The following is a 27,896-nucleotide window of genomic DNA, read 5'->3' on the forward strand; positions in this document are numbered from 1 at the left end:
GTTGGAGACTCATGATGCTTGAAATCCCTTCCAACCCTGGCCATTCTGTGATTCAGCTTACTTCAAGAAATGCCTGAATAAATTTGTAATTGGAAAGTCCTTGGGTTGGTAATGAATTCAAGATACCACATCTGGTAAACGATGAAAAATAGGAGTGCGCAAGAGGAATTTCACCCAGAGCTTGCCTTATCCAAGGCATTTTTCTTTGAACAGCTGACAGAAAGGTCACTGAGATAGTCAATCTTTTCACGTATCTTTTATGCTTTTATGAAAGAAGAGGGACAGGAATTTTACTCACTTTATGGCCACAGAGTTAATTTGCTAGATACAGAGACAACACATTCCCGTGTGCTCCATATTGTTGTTTACATTCTCAATTGCTGGTTCGGCAAACTTCAGTTTCTCCAGCTAGCAGTAACAAAGACAGTGAGGAGGAGGACTGAGTTCTTCCTTTTGATATACAACCAGGAGTCCACCAATTTTAGACTCGCTATACATTCACAAACCAGTCAAGCACAGTTTACATTGACATGTAAAGCTGAGCACGTGTATTTTTTGCGATTTTGTGTTTTCTAACCAGATCTGTCCAGACTACAGCTGCTGCATGTAAGAAATGCATTCAGCTAATTTTAAAAGCTGTGGCTGAGCTTAACAAGAAGGGAAAAAAAAAATCTTAGGTGAGAATACTTAAAATGAAAAGTCTGATAAATATTAAGTGTGGAAACACCTAATACCATTTTTATAATTTGAAAGCCTACTATGCGATTTACCCAAAACATACCATGAGTCAGTGCTAGAATAACAGAATATTGTCTCTAATTCTTAGGAAGCCTGTAGCAGCAGGCTTAAGGACAGATGTAGACTTAATTTTTAGCAAAATGATCTGCTAAGCAGTTTTTGATATCTTATCATGTAATCTATAGTTACAGACAGGCTCAACATCACTATTCTAACAGAAAATACTTTTGATGGCAAGAACTGCTGTACAAACATCTTTCCCAAAGCAGAGCGAAATAAGTAATTCTCAGGAGACGTGAAATACTATTTTCTAAAAGCTTCTAAATCCTTAAAGTTATCATGAAGAACAGTATGGAGAACTGAATAGACTGACAGAAGTTCAGAAAAAGCACTTCAGTAGGGATGAGGCACTCCCATTCAGCCATCAGGGCACATATCAAGTAATTAGAATTGAGGTCTTCACTAGCTGTAGACTAGAAAGGTTCTTTTACATGCTTCTGTAACCATGTTCCAATACAAGTTTCTCCCAGTACAAGTTTTGCTTAAAGCAAACAAGGTTTGTCTAATGAGCTGCCACATATCCTTTCTACCGAGAGATGAACCAGGCCAAATTGACTCAGTTGCTTTGGTATTAGAAGCATTTTTTAAACCACTGAAAGTTATTAATATCCTGTTCTCACAGAAAGATTAAATTAATAGTTGGTGAATACAAAAACATCACACACAGTTCCTGAAGCATCTGAAGATTATGATCAAACCCACACAACTCTTAGCTTCTGGGTTTTCTGTTTAAAGTGTTAGGATAGAAACACATAAAGGGTTCAGTTCCTCCGTGCTCTCACCAGATTTGTTTCACAACCAGCAGCCAACAAATACTGGTTTCACACTAATGGCTCTCTGTATAGGTCAATTTCCAGGACCAACTAACATTTCTACATCAGATCACACTCCCTCCCCCTGATGTTTTATCAGTTGTCTAGAGTCTGAAGTCACATCTAAATTAATTGAAAAACCCATGAAGAACAATCTAACTTGAGAGACACTCACTTCTGTTTTGTCAGAATGTTGTCTGACTCTAATGAATGTTCATGAAATTAAATAACTTTTTTTTCACCCCCCCATGTCTAGCAAATCAAGGGGCTTGTTTGATCAAGAGCAGAAACTGCATTCAGCCCGTTGGAGCCTCTTCTGCATCCAGTGGAAGGGAAAGATAGAGAAAATAACTCACCTTATTTCATTAGTCTGACTTAGATTAATTTAAGCTCCATAGAATAAGGATCTGCATTTAATGAAATATTCCTAAATGGACAGAGGTTCAAAGTTTGTCTAAAAGCCCACAAAGTCAGCAGAGATTCTCCCATTTAGTTTATTGAGCTTTGAGTTGGGCTCCAAATCAAATGCTACAAAATACGTTAACCAAATCACAATCTAAGTTTACAGAAGAAAGCACTTATTTATCCAAATCTCTCTGTATAAATTATTTAGAAAGACACGAGTAATACAGGAAGAACAAACGGGTTCAGACTCCCACTGACAACTATGTGTAGAATCCAGACACCTTCCCCACACTCACAGAATACAGCAATCAGAGAACATCAGCCCCCACAAATAAAATAAAATAAATGAAACACTGAGCTGTTTTCAGTAGAAAAGTCCTTTCAGATGCCAGATCTGAAGGTATTTGTTTCATGGCAGCATCTAAAAGCCTCAAACAGGTATCAAGGATTCAATGTACTACATACTACAAACACAAAGCAGCCCCTAAACTTAGGAAGATGCATATATTTGAGAGATAACTATTTCACTAAAACACCATTGTAAGACATCTTAAACTTGCCTCCACTCCTCAGAAGTGAGGCTGGCAGTTAATATTTGAATTAAAAGTCTTCAAAACAGATACTGAGATGTAAGTTAAAGCATATTTAGTATTCTGTAATTGAAAACAACCTAAGCATCCTCCATAACTTGAAGTTTTGACTGAGTGTCCACAGGACTGAAACAAGCCCACTGAACTATTTGTCACCGCAGTCGCTTAACACTGTTTGCAAATCAGTGATGTGAGCATGTCCTGTTAAAACCAATATTCTAGTGACAAATTGCTTTAAACTCCCCCAGCAAGAGAATTCCGTTACTGTGATCTATTTTAATTTACATTTGTGAAGCAAGTACTTTCAAGAATAGTGCCTAATAGACCATTAGTTTTCCCAGACAGTTGTAGTGCTTCAGCACCTTCATCCTTCAAGTGTCTTTGTTAGTTTCTGCCCTCTTTCAGCAAATTCACATCTTGTATTTGGATGCAATGGCATGCAGTCCCATGAGATATCTTTGAGAATTATGCCAATTTTAAATAATAGATTTTAGAGTCACACTGCTATGCAGATTTATCAGAGAAGCAAGGTAGAGTTTAGCAGGAGCGTTCAAGGCCAACATTATCACATAATGAAATACATAAAATACGCAAAAAGATTATTTACCTCATTTGTTTCTCATTTTCCATTCTAGTGCACCCAAAGTAATTTTCAGATGACCTTCTCACACATTCTTCAGATTCAGAGCTGGATGCATGATTTTTCACAACAGTCAGAAGTTAGCATGCTCTGAATCACTCCTTCTGATACTTTTATTTACTGCTGATTACTTCCAGAAGGTAATGAGGCAGTAATACCTGACTTAGAGATAACTGTCTCCCAGCATGACTCTAAGCCCATCATGCAAAAATTCACAGAAGGCAAGTTAGCAGGTACAGCAAAATCTCTACAAATCATTCATCATTATAGTAATCCCAGTATAGAATGTATTTAGGCCTTAGCTGATATGAACCAGAAGAGCATATTAAATTGGGCAATTTAGACTCAATAGGGCTGTTATTAGAAATGCAAGAAATAGAAATGATAGAGCCATATCTTAAGGTGCTCCAAACCACAAAGTTCACTAGCTGAACCCTAGAGTCTGGCTATATTGCTCTTAATAGAACCATTCATAGAGCATAGACAACCAAATCCTTCCTGGGAGGGGGCTGGAAAAATGGGATCTCACTGCATTCAAGATAGTCTCTTTCTGAATCAAGCAGAACTCAACTCTAGCTGATCCTATGTAATATACCTGCAGCTGATTCACTTCCTTCAGGCTAGGAGAATGCCAGAGACAGAGAGGAAAGGGACACCAGGAAAAGGGATGGTGAAGCTGATGATGCCACTTGTTAAGCCTCTGATGGAGGCTTAAATTTGTTGTGACACCACATCTCAGGAGACTATGAAGTGCGCACAATTGTCTAAATCACAGACTGTCAGACTTTTACCAGGTAGTTTCCTCACTTGTCCTGCAACACATGACTCACCAACAAACAGCACAAATACTGAAGTGTCTCTCCAGGACAGCACTAGCAACACACAGGCTGCACTCTTCTTTTCAAGGCTTTGGTGGTTTGTTTTTAAGCCTTCCAGATAAAATGACATCCACTCTTGGAAGAAAACTGATATTCTTCAGTGTATTTATTTTATTTTTACAAGTTACCAACTAATGACAGTGTAAGGTGATGACTGCTAAGTTAAACAATTAATACTTTTGTAATTGTCTATAACAAAATAGAAATCTCTACACCATTCTGGCTGACCAAGTCATTGATGCTGAGGAGGTAAAACCCATACAGCAATTTGTCGGGTCTAGTTTAACTCAAAACAATGAATTGGTTGGATCACCCTTTATATCAAAAGGAAACAGTTTGTTAAGCAATTGGAAGCAATCATTACATGCAGAAAACTTAGCAGTGATATTAACACCATGGCCAGAGGTACAGAAGAAAAACCTGAAAGTCTGCCATGAAAAAATTACAAAGCTTGGAAATCTAATACTCTATTTTAGATATTGCAAAACATAAACTTGGTTACAGCTTGGGAGCATTCAAAACTCCCCCAGTCTTAAATATTTTATTTGCTCTAAATTTCAAAAAAATAACTAAAAATACATGAAGTGATGCTAGTATCTACTTAATTGTAATTGAAAACATTATTCTTTGTTTTCTATCGACTCAAGGCACTAGTGCCCCCAAGTGACATTTTATTATACAATAGTCTAGTAGCTTTGCAAAAAAAGATAAAATTAATTGCTTCACATAATAGCAAGTATAGAAAGACACTTCCAACAGAAGTCATACGTAGAGACACTGAGATTTGTTTGAATGGGCCTGGAGGTAAGGGTCAGTTTATTACAGTCTCATTTTATAATTCTTCTGAAGTTGCTACTTGTCAGAAATTGTAACATCAACATAAAATGGGGTTTGCTTGCTAGCTAGTCATTAGACTTTACTACACAAAGCACCTTAACACCCAGGCAGATTTTCCTTTCATTGTTCCAAAAACATTTCTCAGGTGACTTTTTTTGCCCCTACTTTTCTCTTGCCACTTCTCCTTACAATCACCTCCTCTGATATAGTTTTTAAAAAAGCATTCACTAATCCTGAAGACATTCTCTTGGAAGTGCATTTCTTGGCTTCCCAGAGGTATATCATGTTTTCTAGGTTACAAGTGAGGAAAAAGCTTAAGAGCACAGATCTAAACAACAACAACAACAAAAAAACAAACAAAAAAACAACCAATCCTAGACTTGCTACAGACCACAGTAATCTTTACCTTCTCACTTATTTTTCCCTTAAACAGTACATTTGAGAACCCATTTAATATATTACTGAAAAATTATTAGAAACATATTTGTTTCTAACTGTAACAATAGAGTAAATGACTAGAAAAACATAAAGATGGCAATTAAGTTGCAAGAAACTAAAGATTTTTTGTAATCAGCAAGTAACCTCTGAATGGAAACCAAACACCACAACTTCAGTACTAACATCAAATATTATATTAACGTGTTTATGGAATACACAGTTGACATCACACAGTAGTTTTGCCAGTTGAACATATGATATTTGAATATTCTATCAAAGATAAAATGTATACAAGATAAAGGCAGCACTTCAAACATATTTTACACAAGAACAAGGTATACTAAACAAGTACAGAAACGCTCATTCAGGAAAAGTTGAATTTTAGTACTTGAATTTGCATTTGACTACCCACTCTAGCATAAACTGTATGTACTGCACCATCCATTTTACAGATCTGTTGCAGAAATCATTTTTATGGAAAAAAAATTCTCACAAGAGAAAAATTAGCTTAACGTGCTACTAGAATAGTTGATACTGATAAAGACAATTTTTTTTCTTGTTGCTCAGCACATTAAATACATATACTGGAATGAATATTGTTCCAATAAATACCTTTTGAGTTTTAGAAAACTACTTCTGTTTGTGTGAATGGTAGCCCCAGTTACTTAGCTTTAATAAAAATAATATAAAGCTCACACATTGTACCTCGGAATAACTGAATAGCTGCCCTACCTGAATTGTCTGCCATACCAATAGGCACTCATCTCATTAATTTATACTTCACTCCTTTTCACTTGTTGAATGCACTTTCAATAAGAATATTATATCCAGGTATAAACCTAATCTTTCAACTCTGATCCAAATTGGCTAGGTCAGTGAGAATCTGCACTTCAGCTAAAAGTTCGCAATCAGCTCAAGAGCAGAACAGATCAGAACAAAATGTTGAAACAGATTTAGGAAAAGTATCCAAAGCATATAGCAGTACAGAGGAATAAAGCCGACTCCTCATGTGCAAGTGCGTACTCTTTCAAATAACTGCTTGAAGATCTCTACTTAGCAGCAAGAAAGTGCTATGTTAAATCTAAAATATTTGCTCATAACTGTTTCTATTAAAAGATATCTGATAACTAATAGAAGGTATACGCATGATTAAGTCATCTTACACTCTCAGCTACTGTTTATTCACTTTGTTGTATTTCATTTGGCAAGGATTTCCCTACCTGGATGGCAAAATATTCCTTTGTGCAATGAAATTTCACAAAAGACTATCCATTTTGAATTACTCCCACTACACAAGAAATCAGAGTATGAAACTATTAACAGGCATTAGTCACATGAAGATTCATATCCTCAAACCACTGTTTCAAAAAAAAAAAACTGTGAAATGGCTCTATACTATGACCTAAATGTATTGCCATACATATATAACAAGTAAAAATAGCCATTTAGTAACCATTAAAGGAGTACATAAATACATTCCTATGCTTTCTACAGAGAATGAGTTTGATTTGTGCAATGTTTCACAGCCTTGAAACATTAGTTTAGCTTTGAGACATTTCAAATATGTCATACTGTCTTGATTCTAAACATTATTCCCATCTACTGCAATGAACCAATGAGGCAGGATTTTCTCTTTCCAATAGGCATTGCTTAACACCTCTTCTTTGTCATAGCACAGGAATGTCAACACGTAATAATACACCAACAATGGCTTTCTGTCAAGTACTAACTGCTTTTGAGTCAGCTTAAGTAAGTTTCAGGGGCAAAGTCCATCCCTACCTACACTTCTACAAAAAACAGATTCAATACTATACTCATACCAACAGAAGTGTGCGTTGTTTCATACATTCTTGAAGGATACTCCATTTCTATTTCCTGGATAGAGTTGCTATGCAGCTTGCTGACTACCCTTCTTTCCAGTCATTTTTTGGCTTCATTCATTCATTCCCTTCATACTCCGGTGCAGAAACCCTGACTTTAATAGCACCATTTCCCATTTTCCCTAATTTTAATTCAAAAATCCTCCTTGTTGTTACTTGAACTCCCTTTACTCTCCAGATAAATCTTAATGAATAGGACAGAAAGAAGAAAATAAGTGTTTATTCTTTGATAGGGATTTGAAAGTCTCCTAATGCTTTATGGTAGCATGAAGGGGTAAATGTAACATCCCCTAAAACGAAGTTAGCTTATATGCTACAGACATATATCCTATGGAGAACATTCAAAGGAGGTGATGATTTTAAGCAAGCAAGCTTAGGATTTTCTCTGTGATAGTTTTCTTACAAGCTTATTACTACACATAATTTTTCTATAAAAAGAAAAACCAACATACGAACAAGAAAACCACAGCTAGTTTATCACACAGAATACTTGCTTGACAAACAGAAAACTGTTTGTTCTAATATGAATACTCAAAGTATTTGGAGAAAAATAAAGAATAAACTATTACTTCAACAAAAAAAATAATTCTTTGAAAGATTTTATTTAGAGGTTAACGCTGAAGTCTTCCCATTAGTGTATTGCATGAGAAGTCTAACAAAATCTATGAAGTGTTAAGCTGAAGTTTAATAGGCAAGGTCTCTTGCATTTACAGAACAGATGTATGCTGTAGCATAAAACGTACGTTTTATATTAAGCACTTAAATACCATTAACATAAAAGGCTGCTCCCCGTACCTTAATGGTATTAAGCTCCCAAGTGCACCTGATCTTTATAAAAATAGTTACAGACTGACAAGTCATCTGAACCTAAAGCAACAGCCTCTACCGACTTAATTTCATTCTGAATCAGCATCTAACATCTCATTTGTTGGTGATACAAAATTTTTAATTGAAACTACCTAACTTAAAACAGAAGCTACTCAAGATATTATTCCTACAGTGGGGGAGGCATATGCATTAACATCTATAAAGAATACGTCAGTACTCATGTTCTTAGTCTTTCTTTCTTAATGCAATTTAATATCTTAAGGTTTCCCTGAGCTACCCCACAATGATGGCAAAACTCTTAATTTCACAGCTTCTAAATTCACTAGAGAATAGGTTTCTGAAACTCTAGTTTCTGTATTGCAAGTTAAAATCTACAAAGAACTTAACTTATGTCATGAAAGGTCGATATAGAAAGACACCCACACATAAACAAGGGTTTTCAAACTTAAGTAATAGATTGCAGGCCAAATAAGGAAGCTAAAATTTTGAGAGCTAAAGATTTGGGAAAAAAAAAGGCTGCGAGAACAAAGCAATAATAGTGTATCAGTTGTAAGTTTCATAAAACAAGTATCAGCTTTTCTGCTTTACAGCTAATTTTCTAAGACATTAACTCAGATTTTTTTTTAAAAAGCTATGAAAGCATTAGAAAACAGATCAGTAGGAGTTTTTAATATAACATGGAGTGATTAAAACTTATCAAGATACGAACTGAACAAAGTAGTAACACCAGATCTCCCCTCCACTCTAACATGTAAAAAGAGGAAATAAATTGTACATAAAATGCTGCAGCATTGTTGTACCTGAGAAATTTACTAATTACAATTTAATTACAAAGTCTATAATATTAAAGAATAAGTCTTCTATTCATAAAATCAATCTACAGTAAGTACTCCTAAGAAGAGTCTGTCAGGCTACATAAAAGAAAACAGAAGAAGGCAGTCTTACTTTTTCATCGTCATCAGAAAATGGGGCACCTCCAGGAGTCTTATTTATTGCTTGTGCCACACCAATAATCTCTCCATCACTGTTTCTTATGGGCATGCACAGAAGTGACTTTGTCTTGTATCCAGTCAGTTTGTCAATCTCATCATTAAAGCGGCGATCCTTCAAGAAAAAACAGGAAAATATTAACATGCATATTGTATATTTGAGCTTCCTTCAGGTAGCAGGGTACTTTACTATACAAGACACTGAGGAAAATATTATTACGTTGCCGTCTGTGTTATTACCATACCTTCTATTAGCTGTTTTTCCCCAATTAAGATGCTGAGGGAAACAGTTGTCAAATTGCTGTACTCAAACTACACAAGCATAAAACAAAGAAGGACTTTATGGATACCACTTAAAAAGATCAGCCACAATACCAAGACCCAATCGAATCACCGCACAGCTTGCTGGAAGCATACAGGAAAGTATTTGGGTAGACAAAGTTCCTAAAACGTAGTATACATCAGAGTATTTTTTGAGTTATTCCATAGTGCTCTAACAGGAAATTTGGCACCACCCCTCTAAACAGTGTTAATGGGAACACAGCAACTGAATCGCCCCGGTGGTGAGCAGCTACGCAAAGGGAAAATCTGCAAGTGTGATTCTTTGTAGTAGTCTTCATTTTTGAAATTTTTAAGACCAAGAACTGTATCATCATCAAACAAGGTTTTATTACTGTTACACTGTAGAGGTTGTTTTGCATGCACAACTTCATTTGATTTTGTATCCACTTGCATCTAAGTTTCAGAACTGCGTTAACGCAAAGTTCAAAAATCTTTTAATTATGTCAATAAATGCATATATAAAATCTCCTCAGCATGCTTAAGTATCTAGTATAATGTCATTGATCATAAAGCATCCACTTTCTCAAAAAATACAGAACACATACTATGAGCATGAGTCTGCTTACATTGCTTTCCAATCTCACAATCAAATAAGAATGGTAATAAGATGTTAAAGAGTAAACATACTTCAAAGGCCAATTTACCAGTAAGATTAGCAAGTATTCCATCTGCTTTAATACTTGCAAGAAATTTTAGAATGCACTAACTGTGAAAGAGTGACAAACCACCATCTTCACAAACACAGAAATGGAAAAACATGCGTAGGGTGACAATACCACATCTTTAGACCAAATTTCATTTGCTCACTTTAAAATAAGTCCCATTACTGTATAGAATGCTTACTGAATGATATTTTAAGACTGATATCTGGTGTTAGTTACATAATCTTAGATACACATACATAATGCCATTTCACATCTATATTTTGCAGATGCCCATGATTTCTGGTAAACAGATGGAAACACTTGTTAGCTATACCTCTCTGCCTGCTGCACTTTAAATTTAGTAAGTCAAATATGCCTTGCTGTAAGGATTAGTATTACACTGCAGTATAAGTGCAACGTACTACAGAAATTCAAGAAAACTTTGGTTCTTCCCAGAGAATCGATTATCAGAACATTTTGATTTAGAAAGACCCCTCATGCCATTATATTTCTCAACGTATAGCTTCCTGAAGAGAAAACTGCACACAGTTTGGATGTGCAGTTTAACCTTCCACTGTAGAATCCACACAGTTGGTTACCACTGAAGAAAGATTACCATATATAAAAACAAAAGAGCTAAAAGATGAATTACACATTTTCCATACAATTTTCTAAAGTACTTCATTAAGTACATTAACATTTGAAGTTAAAAAAGCTTTAAAGAGCATTATTCAAATCTTAGCTGAAAATGACTTTTTAGTTTAGTTTGGAAAGTTATACTGGAAAGTATAGATTGAACAAAGCTAAAGGAAACTGAACTTTTTTTTTTTTTTTTTTTTTTTGCATGGTATTGTACAGATAACTATTCTGCCATGAAACAGTACTGCTGAAAGATGACTGCAAAGTCACTCTCTGTAGAGAATCATCTTCAATAGTTCTACCATCAACTGGAGAGGGAATTGGTAGCTCCATTCTTTCAGTACAAAGTTAGCATTTGGGTTGCAACCAGTTCTGGCACTCCCAACCAAAGGTAACTAAACTCTTCTACAAATAGAAGCAAGAGTTTTGATTTTAAAGGTTCGGACAACATCAGCTGCAAAATAATATCTGCACATATTTATGTCCTGTGATGAAAGAGCAATTCTTACATCCATACAGTCCTTAAAGTAGGATAAAATTTAATTCTGACAAGAAAGAGATATTAAATCTTCATTGATATTCAACATTGACACATTTTCCAGATCATCTTATTCCTACTTTTTTTTTTCCCTGTTGTGATCGGCAGATAATGTAGAAACATCATTGCCACTTCAAAAATAATGTGATTTAAGTGACCTGCGCTCAACCAACATTGATTAACATAAACATTTGGGTATTTTATTCCTTTATGCAAATTGTCAGACCTCTTAACACCAGTAATTAATAACAATTGATATTCATATGCAAGCTATAGCACTCTTCTGCCACCCAATAACAAGCTCTTGAATCTGTTTATTATACCATTTTTTTCCTATTTTAATTGTAATTTCGTTAGGGTTTGTTGTTCTTCCTTAGACCTATTTTTGTCTCTTAAGTGTATTAAATACTTTTTGCTTTCAAGAAGAGCAAGTTACTAATATGCATTCTTTGATAAGACAGTGAGCTTCCCTTGAAATATTTGTGTTTAACAGTTTGCTTAGGAAAACCACAACACCCACAATATAAGTCAAAGCACCATCTGACCTGCAGTGGACAGCATCATGTAATACAGAGGTTTCTGAACCTGTCCAAAATGGTATCTCTATAGTACAAGTTGCCAGTACTGCAAACAGATGTGACAAAGGTACCGGTCTTGTATTCCTTAGTGGACTCTGAAGAACAGCAGGCACAGAATGGACTAGCAATCTGGAATTAATTGCTACATCATATTTCATGCAGATTTAGGAAGTTTCCTGTTTGTGTTCCTTGTTGTGATCTCTACAGGGGAAGAAGGGAGGCACAGGGATCCCAGAGCAATTGAACAGCCTCAGTCCCAAATATGTAACAACTCATTCAAGTGGTTCCATCATCTGATAGCAGATTACCCACTTCTTAACCTTCTGTAAAAGGTAGTTCAGTTCCCTAGCATATTTGAAACAGTGAATAAGAGGAATATAGAGAAACTTATGCATTTATTTGGGAAAAGGAAGAGATTAAGGCAAGCCTAATTAAGAACTCATTAAAAAAATAGAAGTAATCAAGATGCAAAGTGAAACTTTGTATCTAACCTCTTGTTGAAGTGCAGGCAGGAATTTCCTTTCAGTGACATTTGCAAAAAGCAATGAAGGAGACATAAGCAATGAAATACTATTTCTGCCAGCATTAACATTGTTGAGATATGCAATATACACAAGAGATAAGTGACCGGATGACCTGCCTTATGTCCCAGACCTTCCCCTTTTCACACCTATCCTCCTCCTAGTTTTCTGTCATCATTTATTACATCTTCATAGGATGCACATGGTAGGATCTAGCTGAGAGGTTTAGCTGAATTTAACTGCATCAATAAAAACTCAATACCCAAGTGTGAACTGTGAGGGCTGAGGAGCTTGTATAAAATTTACATCCACCTCTACTTACAGGGTAGTGACCTTGAGCAAGAAGGCCTGTTTAGCAGCTGATAACAAAGCTGCTAAATCAGAGAGAAGAATTCTGTTAGACGGCAAGCATTTTATGATGCAAACTATTACCCCATTTTTTTTTGGAACAGCTTGTGGCATAACAGGCACCTGTGCTGGGCTCCTGGCTGTTAGGGAATATCAGTGTTAATGCTACAAATGCAGCATCCTCTTTTAGGTTTCTTTTTTGTAAAGAAGAGTTACTCAGTAATTAGGGATAGACTAGATATAAAGTATACTTAATTTTGAGAGAAACTTCACTATAATTGCAATGGTATCAGCAATATTTTCATGCAAGAACACTCAGGAATTACGAAGTCAAGACTTCTGATTGTTAAAAATACTGCTAACACAAACAAACAAAAACAATTATCTTTAATGCCCTGCTTCTACATAATGAGGTTGCTAGATGCCAGAGACATTGCAAATGTAGTGACTTAGGCACTCTGAACTTGAATTTGAACTGCCAACAAGGAGTGGTTATTTGGGAGGATAAACCTCATCTGAAGTTGCTTATTGATTGCAAATTCTTCTTTGGGAAAATATTGCCCTGTAAAATGTGACAGTCAATCACAGGAAGAGAGCAAGATTGATTCATCAGTTCAAGTGCTGCTATTTCAACTGCTGAAGCAGTAACACAGTCTCCATTCTTTTTGGATCTACTTAGAGATTTGCAGTCAGCAAGAAAAGTATTTTCATGCTTTTATACTACAAAGCTTTTATTCTATAAAAGGACAAATTGGGGTAGAGTCAAATCCTGTAATCCTAATGTTATCATGATTTCAACTTTCATTAATACATTTAATTTCTAGTTCCTGTAATTGTGAGAACAACATTAAAAGTGTGGACTACAATTTGAGAACTTAACTATGAGAAACACTAGAGCCTTGAACAGAAGTTGTGAGCAGCAAAAATATTTTCTAGCTGTTTCAGCTGAAAAGACAATACTGACTGTGCCCAGCAGCTGTATGTCAAGTCCTCTAATGACCTCTGTATTCATAAGATTAGTTTAATTCTGACTATTAAAGATATAAAGGTACTGGGCAAGGATTGAAAAAAGTTCATTAGGTGTATTATTGATAGGATTGGAAGTGGAAAATGAGAAGTCTTAGGGTTTAATCCTCCTGGAGACCAGCAGCAAATTAATCATGGATCTGTAGTCACTAAACAATCTGACCATTATGAAAATGGAACAGCTGTACTTAAAGGGGGGGGGGGTCTATAAAAACAAAATTCACACTGAAATAAAGAGGCAAAAAATCTCATTAAAAGTTACAAATTTTATCACTTGCTGAAAGAATATAGACATTCCATAATGATTCCCAGCTTCAGAAAATCTTTAAAAACATTAACAACAGGAAATTTTTCACAGAAGGTCACAGAGGACCTCCACAACTCCCATGAGATGCTCTTGTTCTCGTTTTTAATCTAGCAAGATCTTCCCCTCACTCCCTAGACAATTAAAGAAATTAAATAGATTAGGGTAATAATGAAGGCAATTTCTGAACAACTAGAATTCAGGTTTGATTTTCAGTTTAAGTAGGTGGTTCACAAGTTGTTAGCAAAGCTACAGTTAGTCTAAACACAGCCCTCAGAACCTGAAAAAGAAAACTTGTTTTCTATATCCTTACCAAAGCTAGTACAATTAATGCCGATACTATCAGAATGATTTATTAGAAAAGTATGCTCCTAAATCAACTTAGCTCAAAGTCAAATGACATAATGCAGGATGAAATCTCTCTGAAAACATTTTCAGCAGTGAGATGTTCATGAGACATTGTTTTCACTTACCAAAGTCTGCGGATATAACGTCTAACTGTAGTCAAATGAACTAGATGACCCAACTGAAGTTGACAGCTATAAGCAAAAGGTACCTCTCTTTTGACAATTTGAAAATACTGCTTGTTAATCATACAAAACAGAAGAATACAAGAGGTACTCACAGTGGGACAGGACTCCTCACAATTTAGTTTTTTCTTAGGAATGGCTCAAAAATATAAAAACACCTTGAAGCTCCTTTGAATATCCTGCATTTCAATTCCTGATTTTTAGTTAGCTATTCAGCATCAAAATTAATATAAGAGCAAGGTTGTCAGCATTGTTAACCTAAGAAGTATTGTACTACTGCACTGCATAGGATATAAAAATGTGATTTAAGGTGTTTGGTTTTTTTTGTTTGTTTGTTTATTTTTTTCAACTTTACAGGAAACTGATCTGTAGGAGCACTGACATTTCTAGAAATAGAGAAACTGACATCAAAAGACTTGCTAAATTTCTTAATCATGCTTCCTATGAGTTTAGAATAACACATAAGCTTTTATAAGAAAAGAGCAATCCAAAAGACAGCATATTGCCCAGACCCAAAGCACAATATAAAAAAGCCAAAATACAAGTAAATGATGGCATCTGTTCTGGATACTCTTCTCTGAAAAAAAAAGTTAAAAATGCCACAAACAGTACGAGTTAACATTGTGCATGAACAAGGAGCAGAAATAAAGCAATAAGACAGAATAGTAGATATGGGCAAAACCTTGTAGATAAACTTACACACAAAGACCAACCAAGTAAACCAATCTCTTAAGCATCTTCAACATAAGGATTTTTGCAACCATTCCTGTCAACTTCTGCAAAGTCTCTAAAAGCCCCAGAGACAAAAGGCAGCAGGAGAACAAAGTAGCACCATTCCCCAGCTAAAACCTAATTCTTCCAATAGGCACAGTTATCTAGTAACAATCAGTGACAGCAATATTTCTTATAAGATAAAATGAGTAAAACAGATAAAGCATAGAACATCTCAGCCAACTCCATTTTGTCACTCCCATAACAATTCTTCAGATGAGTAGGGAACATTGACACTCAAAATCATTAACTTCCAGATTTAAAACTAAGTCTATATATACTTTGAGCTTAAAAAAAAAAAAAAGACTTCAAGGGGAGAAAAGTGATAATCAAGTGATAATGTTTATGTTTTGGTTTTAAATGCATCAGCAGTTTAGGCTTTTCTTTATTTAGTCAGGGTGTGTTAAATTATCTCTCTCATTTTAATCACTGTTACATTTCTTAGTTGAAGAATGGGTACAACAGTGCACGTTGTCTACTTATGTAAGCAATGGAACAAAATAGAATAGTATAGAAAATTACTTCTTTTCCTAAAAAACTGCAAGCACTAACAAGTTTTTAGACATGAATATCAAGCTAAGAATAATCATCACACCTCATGCTTCATACTCAGAGCTGATCAACAGTGAGATTGATATCTCTCTGCAGGACAACACTCCCCAGCTCATTACAAAATAGTTTCATTGTTCCTCCTTCAAAACAAACTACCAGTAGAGTGCTGATACCAGTACAGTAAATTAAGTTGTAATCTAATCATTTATGGCACTGTATGTGCATTTCTACTCTGCTCATGTACCTATCAAAGAAAATAAAGAATTGTTTTTTCCACTAATTTTAGTTTTAAATATTTAGAGATAAAATCCACTACTGTTTGCCCCATCACAGTGGCCCTGGGCTCTTTGATAGAAGGCACACAGAAGCCCCGCTGAGAACCAGCCACAAATATCTTCCCATATTCCCATTTTACACCAAACCCACTTTCAACCACTTCTTGATGCTGTTCTCCCAAACTCAATGTTTTGTTTTTTTTTTTTCTTAAGCCATGCAATGCTTTATATAAAATTAAATATATATACTTCTATTTTACATATAAAATTAAATATATATAGTTAATACTTCCCTTAGAAAAACAACCCAGCAAAACTCCTGTGTCCCTCAGTAGACGTTTATCTATAGGTTAGCCTAGCTCCTGCAAGTGATTGCATGGGAGCAACAGGTGACTTCAAGTGTTACAGAAACATAAAGTCATTGAATAATAAATTTAAAACATTATTGTGATAAACCAGTAGTTATTAATCTTAGCCATTCTAATTTTTAAAAGGTGCACTTTGGACACATTAAACCCAGATTGCATAGTTATTATCCTGCAAACACACTCTGCTGAATCATTAGCTCAAGCTGTTTATTTCATAGTTACTCAATAGGGTTGTTGTAGAAAAGTAAAACAAATTCACTCGTGTAATGATGTATGGGTACTTTTTTTCTTTTTAACTGTACTATTCTATAGCAAAAGAATACAACATGAAACTATAAATAACTAAAAGTAACATCCATTTGTTTTGGAAAAATCTAAAACCATTCAAACACACCAGCAAGATCCTTTACCAAGCAAATCCACAGCTTTATTCAGTCTTGTAATGGGATTTCTGCTAAAATTAGAAATGGGGGTTTAGGTACTTCCATTCTCACAGTCACTGAAATACCCTAATCAAATATGTAATTGAACTATATTATGCTACACCGTCATAATGCATCATGCCACGTAAATGTAAAATATTTCCCTTCTGTTCTTGGAGTTTATTATATTAAAAAAAAAACTTAATTATATCCCCTCCTAACACCCCCTGATATTGTCTTCCATACCATCTTTCTAGCAATGCTCATACATAAAATGAGTAGACAGACAGATCAAAGACAAAGCCAAGCACCAAATATACTTAGGTAAGTGAATATCTACTGTAAGTATAGATTTGTATGAGTGCAATGGAAGCCAGATCCATCTAACAGATTTTCAGTGGAGTCAGCTAAATGAGCATAAAGTATTGATTCCAATTTGTCTTTCAGACTTAAAACTTCCTATTGCTACCACTGGCCAAACTAGCAGAATTCTCATAAGGTAAGAAGCAATGATTTAAGAAATTTTCTTTTGCACTTATCTTCTAAACTCACTTCTCATTAGATTATTTTCATTTATTTTAGAAGTATTTGCCATTTGATATTTAGTCTATATTCTCATCTTTAGTTCTTATTTGACCCCAGTTCTTCTACTGATGAGTTACCTTCTCATTCTGGGCGTGGTCAAAAATATGTATTTTTTTCATGTACAAGAAATTCCACAGCATAATAAGAAGGAGAAAAAAAGGGGAAAAAAAGTGCCTGACATGCATAAGTGAACTATATTAACGGAAATGAAATTAAATCTACTTTTTACTTTGGCTGATGTTCATGCTCACTAGTTATTAAAAAAAAAAAGCAAACCAAAACAACAGATAAGATGACCTGTGATGAAATAACCCAGACACAACATCAGAAAAGGGAGAAGACCTCAAAAATCTCTTTTGTCTTTAAATATAATGTGCACTGTATCATATATAACACCACAGCAAAAAGCTGAAGCTCTTAACTTCTTTAACTGCATTTCCATGTATGCAAATCGTTGAGTATTTAAAAGTTAAGATTCCTACAATATCTACATAAAAGAATCTAAGAGAATCCCAAATCCTCAAACTAAATAAAGGACAGCAGTTCTGAATTAAGTGATGGCAAGCACAGCATCACCTGTGCCATCAGTTTCACCAGGGATGGCAGGATGAATACTCCTCATCCTTACACAAACCTAGATTTTTCCAGTTAAGCAGAGCCAGGTGAAGCTCACCAGCAGACACATCACCCAGAGCTGGGGCAGACAAATAGAAACAGGTTGATTTGCTCCATGAAATACAAAATGGCAGCCCTTTCAAAAGTAGCAATTCCAGCAATGCCTACTCTCCTACCCCTCAACAAATGTTAACCTCACTCTAGTAAAACAGAAATCTAATGAACACAAAAAAATCCACACTGAAGAAATCCTGAACCTGCCTCTACTTGAGACTGTAAACTTCATCTAGACAAAAAGGAGAACAGGGTGCAGATAGATACATGTAGAATAATCCAGATTGAGACCCTTTCTATATCTTAACAGTACTGCTACTTCACCACTTAGAGAACATATACTCAGTTACCACAAAGGCTTTTGTAGCTATTGATTTGCAAAATATATTCCTAAAAAAAGCCTAAAGCAGTTTCATGAAGCCTGTACCATGTCCCCATACAAGGTACCTAGGACAAAGTAAAGGTGCAAGCACTTCTGCCCCTTTAGATCACCACAGACTCAGACAAGTTAAGAGATGCAAGCAGGCATTGTTCCCCCCCCCTCCTCCCAAAGCTTCCCTAATTTCATTTTCCACCATAAAAACTGGTGAGGACAAGAATAAACCAGATCAAAAGGCTTTGGACTTCAAAGCATACCATCATACTTCTCCAGCACCAAGACAGTACCAGGGAACTCAGAGCCTCCTCTCTTCAGAGCAGCCTGGGGAGTTACAGGCCAGGGAGGGCCCCGCTTTCTCACCCAGAGGAAGATCCAGCAGGGGTGACAGGTTAAAAAAAAAAAAAAGAAATTTTTTGCTTCTTCAGGCAGACAGGCTAGCTAACTGATAAACCAGCAAAGTCTGACAGCCTGATAAAAGTAGACCTTACAAGGGAACAGGAAAACTAACCCATGGGGACTTCTGTAGGAAGAAGTAATGAAAAGCCAGCCCTGACCACCACAGCTTTTTTCATAACTAGTGGTTAGGATGCTGAGTAACTACTCCATTAAAGCAATGGAGAAAACAGACCAAATATCTTTTGATAAGGAAAAAGATCCAAACTTACCAATCTGCTGATGATGCAAAATCCTACACTCACTTTAGGAAGCTGCATTCATCACCCCGTGTCAGCAACCCAGCCTACCTCAGCACTATCTATAAGTGCCACACCCTATTGCTGATAATTACTTAGTAACAGCAAATAATCCCCAAAATCCTTACACCTGAGCAGGGGTGGGCTTCAGACTTAGCTTTCCTGCAAACAGGACCCACCTGAGCACCCTTCTCCAGAAAACAGATCAGGCACTCAGGTGCTGGGTAGTCATGAGGTGCTGGCCCTGATGTAAACAGGTCAGTGCGTAGCCTGGCCCGTAAGGTAGCCTGGTTTCTTCTCTCACAGTATGCCTTCTATCAGCAATATGGTGTGTTGCACAGCCTAGGAAGGTCCCCGGATGCTTTACACTTCACTCGGGATCTGCTCTCTGAGAAGCAAGCTCCTGGGCTGAGGCAGAAATGGAAGGTATAGGGGCATTAGTGCCCCATGCAGGCCATAACCATGTCTACCTACCTCTGTGGCTACAGATAGCATGAGGCTGCTTTCCAGGGACTCACAACTTTAACTGTTTTGAAATGTTGTATGACAGACTGGTGTGCTCTTTCCCGGAGAGCACACTGGAGCAATTTAGTTCTTTACTGTTGCAATTATCTCTTGTGTTCCCCATGATGCTTCCTAGTCATGTTTAATGCATGGCGAAAGTTGTTCTAACGCATTTTTTTCTGTGTTACATGGAACTTTTTCTTTTTTGTTAAATTACTGCTTATTCTGCTTGCCATGTTTCATGCTATCAAGAGGAGCAACCTCTGTCTGCACTGAGAGACAGTACAGAGATGCATGCAGGCGTTGCTGGTGCCAGTAGCTGAAGCAAGGCAGCTCTTAAATGCTTCCTACCCACAGGACTAGATCTCCCAGGACCAGGGGTTTTAATGCTGTAACTGCTCTTTAAAATGGAAACAGACACACTGTTAATACTGATGGTAACAAGTAGTTATCCCGTATAATAAAATGTGCTTCCCATCTGTTCGTTACAGTCTACATTAAGAGCCGTTTGCCTGGAAGGAGAACCTTTTCCTCTTTGTGTCTGCAGTGGCTTAAATGTGACAAAGTCCAGAGCAAGGCGGTATTAAGGTCATTCATTTTGTTTGATTTTAATTCCAGTAAGGTAGTTTTAATATTCTTTTCAAAGACTTGAGCTGTCCCAAAAAAATCACTTCTAATCATCTTTTACTGCCCTTACTCCAGCTTCCAAGAACTCATGTCTTAGTCTTAGCATAACTCCTTTTCATATTTCTTCTCTCTTTTCTCCTTACTTTATTAAAACATCAATCTGGAGAGCCATTTTATCTCTAAGGCTATTTTTTAAATTCCAAATTTAACATAAGATGTACAGAAAACTTTTTTTTCAGCTGACACTGGCAAATGGCCAAATATATTTTTTCAATACTTTCTGATATATACTTGCCATTCTGAAGAGCAAGATTTTTCAGTAGTCAGAAGGATGTGGGATGCTATTAAATTAAATCCAAACTTTTGCACATCTTAAACTACAGCAGTAACTAAGCATTCCTTGTGTTTTAAAATTTTGTTATTTAAATGCTGCTCTAAAAGATGGAACAAAATAGAAATGATCAGGAATCTTAGCTGGATGTCATAGAAGATCTGTAAGAAGAAGGGATTACTTGAAAAATCCATAGCTTTAAGTAGTGAGGAAAAAAAGGGAAATTTCTAAACAACTCATAAGATCTCTGGATAAAGATTTAATACCACTTCTATCTACTTAGAATATATTTAATACGTTTCATACTTGTGCAAAAACTACATCTATGCTTTGTTAAAGGGAGACTCAAAGGACACTTAAGTCCTTCCTTCCTTGCTAATATGAACTGATTCTTTGAACACACATGCTCAAGACTTACTGGATTATTTGCATAAGGAGTCAATAAAGCTTCCAGAATTAATATAGGAAAAGGATCATAGGCCATGTTTTAAAACCTAAACTTACTAGGACTCCAAGTTACCACTCAACAGGATCACTTCCAGGATAAAGTGTTTAAAACCGACTCCAAAATGTAAAGAAAGTGTCTATCTCCACTCCTGTTTTGAAAAATTCTGTGGACTCTTACAAATTAAATTACAGATCTTACAAATGTTCATACAGTTATAAAACCCCACCTTAATCACATAACATGTAGTCAATAAAACTTTTAATGTTATGAATGAATCCTGCATCTCTTGACTCAGTTATATAGCATTTACCTAAACCTTTCCATAAATTAAATATTTCTCAAATTCTCTGATGCAGTGAACTTCCAAAGTGTTTGTTCAGTCATTTACTTCATATCAAGTTTATAAATCAAGCTACAGTGAGATATCCATAGTTGTTGCTTATTACAGTCATTTCAGCTCATATTTGATCAGGCTCTAAGAAGATAAAGGTGGCCACATGATCATAAAATACATTTCCCAATATTGGAAATGAGGTAACTAATGATGTGGAAGTATTTTTACCTGTTTATAAAAAAAGTTTGCTCATTTAAAAAGCAAAAAGCTATTACGTTAACCTAGAGGTGCTGGTTTGACCTAATACAATGAAAGGCCTTTCCTCACCAAATGAGTAGCTTCACTGTAAACATTCTCTTCAGTGGACAAAATGGTGCTGCTCTCTCACCTCTTTTTCTCCATCTTCATCTGTCACCTTGACAAAGTTCCCTGATAGTGCTATTTTTTTTTTTAACCTGATGGTTGATTAAACGCTTCCATCATCAGTGGTAATGCTGACAAAAATCATATTATTGCATTTGTTAATTTTTAAAGAGTGATATTGTGAGCACCACAATGACCTCAGATGGAACAGCTGTCACTTTTTGCACATGTATCTGGCCCTCCCTAGGGCTCTTTGTCCTATTAAATTAGAAAGGTCTCCTTTTCATGATGCACAATGGGTACAAACCTGCCAGGTAAAAGAGTGAACTGCATTAAGGTGGAAATGTGACAGAAAGCAGATCCCTCTTTTATTATCAATTAAAACTTTCATTAAAACTACAATGCCTAAAGTTTCTGTTTCACTAGAATTAATCAGAAGTAACTCCACAGAAAGCAGTGAAGTTGCAATTGATGTAATTACAGGATAAATTTGGCTCAGAACTTTCTCTTCTAAGGTACAATAAATTGTTGAAAGTAGCTGGGCTTTTCCACAGGGAAGTAAATACAAAGTGAACAAACACTTGAGAAAAAATAATAGTCCCTTATGACTAGGAAAACACTTGCCTCTCCAGTGACATTCTCACCTCCAAAAGAGGTGTCCAGGGCTATTTGGACCTAAAAGATGGGACCAATCTATTTCTAGTTGAATTCAGATATTCTCAATCTGTTTATTCACTTGAGACTACTGAGAATATCTTCTGCTTGACCCTAAAGAGCATACATTTTGGGAAGAGTACAGTTTTAGAAAGGAAAGTTATAAAAAATAATAATAATAATCAGATAATGGGCATAAAGGAAAGAAGAAAGGAAGAGAGCAAGCTTAGATTTTTACAAAGCTTAACCAATAAGCAGTCATTTTAGGCTGAATATTGCAGTCTTTTTACCAAGCTCTGTTCTTTTTCTTCGAACTCTGTGGGCTGCAAACCTCTCTTAATGCGTACCTGCGAGGAGCTCGGTATTTTTCACTGGTTGACAAAAATATGAATATTCAGCCCCAAATACATTTAGCCTAGCTCTTCTGTATTTCAAACAAAAACTCCAATATTATTTTTCTAAGTTTACTCCTTGGATGGTTTGTTACAAAGCATCAAGCATCATCTTTTTTTTTTTTCCCCCATGCTGCTTTTTGTTATTATTCTAAAGAATTAGACACTGGACAATGGTTATTACCAGAATTCTTAAAGACATACATCTCTCATCGTCCTAAAACTTTCCAAGATCCTCGTTTAGAAATGTGTAGTTTTCTGGTTATTAATTTTCTAAAGACTCTGACACTGCTGACAGTGCCTCATGCTCACACGTATCAGAAACAATCCCCAGGACTGCGGGAGAGGGTTGTAAACCCGGAGCTAGCAAAGTGAATACACTGTTTTGCATTTGCACGCTCGGGACTTCTGTCCATGCTGAAGCCTGAGCATTTTTGCCCCGAAGCCAGGACTACATTTCACGATTTAAACTGAAGCTTCTATGAAACGTGGGGAAACTCCCTGCAAGAGAATAACAGGGATGGATATATAACACTCCTAGGAAAGGGTCTGCAAACGCATGCCATGCGGTCTGAGCGGGCATAAGCAAAGATGGAAATACACGCTTCTTTGAAGGCAGTGAGATTATGTCAGCAGCGGGCAAGCGGGGAACGCTATGTGAGACCGAGATTTGAGGAGATGACTATTGGGACCATCACGAGAATCTCTTTAAACTTTTCTTCAGCGAATTCCAGAACTCTTTCGGGAAACGCAGGGAGCCACCCAGCACTCCCGAGAAAGCCGGCAGCACAGCTGTAGCGCTTCGCCGCCAGCCGAGCCCCGCTGTCCCCCCCGGGGTGCCTTTCTCGAGACCCCCGTACCATCCCCGGGAGGCACCCAGGGGGAGGCAGGGCCGAGGACGGGCGGCGGAGCCCAGCGCCGAGGGAGCCGGGGGCGGCGGAACGCCGGGTCCCGCCCGGCTCCTACCTGGTAGGCGTCGGGGATGTTGACCGTCTCTCCGTGCTCCGCCACGTAGCCGATGATGCCCTTGCCCCAGGGCACCTGCACCTCGCTGCTATTCTCGGTGGAGCCGCAGGGCAGCAGCGGGGTGCCGGCGTGCACGTCGAAGAACTTGGAGACCAGGCTCTTCTTGCCGGCGGCCGCCCCCTCCACGAGGAAGAGCGAGCCACGGTCGGCGTCCACCATGAGACAGACGAAGATGAGGATCTTGTAGCTGAGGCTGGTGAGGTCCAGGTCGTTGGAGATGTCCTTGACCAGCTCCAGGAAGAACTGCCGTTCGTTATGCTCCTTGAGGTAGCGCTTGTAGTCCAGGGCCGGGGGCGGGTACTGGGGCAGGCTGACGCGGGACTCCAGCAGGGCGCTGAGGATGTGAGCGGTGGTGGGGGGCAAGGAGCTGGCTTTCCGCAGCAGCGCCCGCCGCCGCACGCTGCTCAGCGGCTCCTGCGCCCGGGCGTGCACGTGCTCGTCGTAGGTGAGGTTGACGTGGATGGCCTTGGAGCGGGCGAAGCTCTTCCGCAGCTCCTTCTGGGAAGCCCTCCGCTGCAGCCCCCCGGCTCCGGGCCCGCCCGCGCCGCCCCAGCCGCCGCCGACCCGCCGCTCCTCCGACGGTCCGCCGGCGGGCGCCTTGGGAAGCGAGTTTCTCCTCTTCAGCCACCTCTCCACCAGCTCGGGGTGCCTGTCCAGGAAACTTTCCACCGCCGCCACGTCGAGGCCGCCGTCGGCCGCCATGGTACGGGGAGCGGGGGGCGTTTCAGGCCATGCCCCGACGGGAGCTGCTGCTGTCCCGCGGCCGAACCGGGCCGCTTCTCTTCGTCCCCCCCTGTCCCCGCGCCCTCCTTCTCCTGCCACCCTTTATTATTACTATCCGCCTTATTCCAGGTATTCTTTCCGCTGCCCGCCTCCTGCTCCTCCTCTGCTCCTCGGTCCCGGGCTGCCGCCGCGCCTCTGGAGATGCTCGGGCAAACCCCTCCCGCCCGACGCTGTCAGCGCTGGCGGCGGCGGCTGCGTAACCCAGGCGGCGGCCCACTGAGCGAGGGGGGAGGCGGGGAGGGAGGGGAGGGCGGCGGCAGGACGCGTGAGCCGCGCGGGGGGGCGGCGGGAGGAGGCAGCGCCGGAGAGCCCGATTGCGGGGGGGGGGGGGGGGGGGCGTGCGGGGCCGGGAGGGCCCGGGGCGAGGGGAACGCGCGCCGCCCTCGGGAATTTCGTGGGGAACTCGGAGCGAGAAGGGGTCCTTTTGTCTGCCACGCGTGTGCGGGGAAGGGGCATCCCGGCGTTGCGGGGAGAGGTAGCGCGAGTGTTGCTGTCGGAGCGGGTTAATTGATAGCATCATCTGCCAGGCTTGAGCACTTCAGGAGACAGACGGAACGAAAGGAGCTCGTTCAGACCGAGTGAATTCTTGGGTCCTCGAGCGGAGGTGCCTGCACGTCCCCGTGCGGTGCCCGCCCGTGCCCCGCTGGTCCGGCGCCGAACCGTGGGTCCGCCACTGGGCTGCCGCCACCCGGGGCTCCCAGCGGGAATATCGCCCTCCGCCGGGGCCCGGCCCCTGGCCCCCGGCCAGCGCCGCATCCACCGAGGCAGGCGGTGCGGGGTTATTCCCGTGCGCACGTGGAGCACGTTTCAGCGCTCCACTGATGCCTACGCAAAAGCGATTGAAAAAAAAACACGGAGTCATGGAGCCTAACACGTGAAAAATGTCTTTCATGCGCTAGGTAAAGACTGAATGAAGGCGGCTTCAGAAATTCATGAATGGGAGTTGGGCTGGCTGGGAATCACGGGCTAATCCGAGATCGGAGGAGATTCCCGGCCGCCGGAGCTCCCCGTCCCTACAGCGGTCCGTGCGGCGCTCAGCCCGGACACCCTCCGGAGCGGGGCTCGCGGGGACACTCGGGGCTCTCCGCCGCAGCCGCGCGTAGCGAGAGGTCGGGCGAGCGCTGCGGGCACCGCGGCCCGGAGACAGCTCGGGGAGCGGCAGACAAAGGAGCTCGCCTCCCGCCTCACCGCGGCCCCGAGCCGCCGAGGCTCCGCGCCCCTCGGCGAGCCCCGCTTTGCCGCTGCTCGGCCCCCTCTCCCCCCGCACGGGGCGGCTGCGGCAGGAGGCCGGCGCTCCATTGAGAAACCGCCGGTGGCTCCGCTTCTCAATGGGGCGGAGAGGGGCGCGCAGGCGCGGGCTGCCGGGGCGGGGAAGGGGAGCGGAGCCGCGCCCCGGCCGCCCAGGGGTGCCCGGCTGCGGAGCCGCGGGGCGACGCTCTGCAAAGGGGCTTCTCCGGGCTGCCCGCGCCTCGGCCCGCCGCTGGAACGCTGTCAGGGTTGGGGAACGGGGATCGCTGCCCCTCAGCCTCTGTCACAGCACGGGAGGAAGACACCGCCGAGATGCCGGCCTCGCCGCCCGCTGTGTAAGCATCGCCCTCGGGGGGCACCTGCTCGCCCGCAGCCGCCGGTTCCCGCCTGGCCTTTCCGCTGGCATTTACTTTTTGCAGCGCGGGCACAAACATGTCGCCTGCGCAAAGAAACATCTTGAGCTGCTGAGCGCTCACTCACCTCGATCTCTCAGCAGAGGCCCTTTAGGCATCTCCATACGGTTGAAATAATTGTATGTAAACAGTTTTTTCCCATCTCAGTGTAGTAGCACTCATACCAATGCTTTAATACAAAATGGGTACTGTGCGGCAGTTCTGTGTGTAGGCAATGTAGTGTTTCTATAAGTTTAGGCATAATGCTTTTTCTGTATCTCTTCATAGAGGCTATTCTGTGAGTTGTCGCAGTAAAGCCTTCCTTGGAAGCCTGACCTGTTGTTTCAGTGGATGTTAGGAGAGAATTGGGGTTTGCCTGCAGCCTGGCGCATGTCAGAGGACGCCTCCATTTGCAGCGTGAGTACACTGAGCACACTGTACTCTGGGCTCCAGCTTCATGTGCGGGCCTGAGATTGAGTATCTACAGCTTTTCTTGAGAGAGACAAAAAGGCATTTTGTCAGCTCCATGGTTTTGTTGTGCGCTGTCATAGTTCTAAGATACGCTGCGGTGAGCTACAGCAGCATATAGCTGGTGCATCTCAGGTATGGTGCACTGATTGTTGGTATGGATTTACAATGCCAACTTTGACACCATGGCAGCTTTGTAGCCTGATCTCCTTGGGCACAAAGCACACAGATGCATTAACAGGATGACAAGCAGAAGCATCAGTGCATTTGTCAGGTAGTCTGTTTCTCTATTGAGAAAAGTAGGGGCTTAGCACTCCTCAAAATGCAGTTGAGGAAAGTACCTGAGGAAACTTTTGTCATTCAGGCAGATGCTTTACTTTAATTGTCTGTAAACAGTCAATAGAACAAGTCCAAAATATTACACTTGAAATTGGAATGCATCTTAGAGCTACAGGACACAAGGAAAGTAAAGCAGGTACTCATTCACTTGTGTCATAGAATGATTTATCTCATTTTCACTTACTGCCTTTGCTAAATACAGTACTCAGCTCTGGAGCTCTTTAAGACAATTAATTGAAACCCCTTGTTGGCAAGCACTGGAACAGTACCGATGAGTACCTGGGCACAGACATGATAGCAAATTAGTTTTGTACTAATGCTGCTTTTTGTGATGACAAAAGGAAACCTTGCTGGAGCGGGATACTTTTTAATCATTTTTAAATCATTTATGTAAACAGATAATTAAATTGTAAATCTTGATTCAAGTGGTAAAGGAGAATTCATGAGGTTTTAGGAGAAGCGTAGTCACCTTCATCAACAATCCACTGTTAATGAAAATATTATTACTAATCTCAGTTGCTAAAGTTAGTCAGTACTCAATCATTCTACACGTTAGAGGAAACCTCAGTACATTAGCACCAAGTGGAGAAAAAAATCCACAACTCTGAAAGATGACTGGTAGATTTTTATGCCGTTTTAGTACATAAAGGAGCTCTGACAATACAGTGAACAAGAAAACCTTCTCCAAAAGAAAAATTTAGTTGTCCAA

General features: G+C 39.8%; 1 protein-coding gene across 2 annotated transcripts in view; it reads right to left on the reverse strand.

Annotated features, from left to right (window-relative positions):
• PDE11A (phosphodiesterase 11A) overlaps positions 1 to 24,942 on the reverse strand; it is a 121,310-nt gene extending 96,368 nt beyond the window's left edge. Inside the window, exons 1-2 of one of the 2 annotated variants that reach the window (XM_090144086.1) lie at positions 23,898 to 24,942; positions 9,052 to 9,210 (exon numbers count right to left, since the gene is read on the reverse strand). In XM_090144086.1, coding sequence (XP_090000212.1) covers positions 9,052 to 9,210; positions 23,898 to 24,659 — 921 coding nt within the window. In that variant the 5' untranslated portion in view covers positions 24,660 to 24,942. Of the gene's footprint in view, positions 1 to 9,051; positions 9,211 to 23,897 lie in introns of those variants that run through there. The other variant, XM_031601374.2, reaches the window with a different exon arrangement.
• Between the last annotated feature and the right edge of the window lie 2,954 nt (positions 24,943 to 27,896).

The sequence above is a fragment of the Phasianus colchicus genome, chromosome 7 (genome assembly GCF_987193195.1).
Source record: "Phasianus colchicus chromosome 7, bPhaCol1.hap1.1, whole genome shotgun sequence".
Lineage (NCBI taxonomy): Eukaryota > Metazoa > Chordata > Aves > Galliformes > Phasianidae > Phasianus > Phasianus colchicus.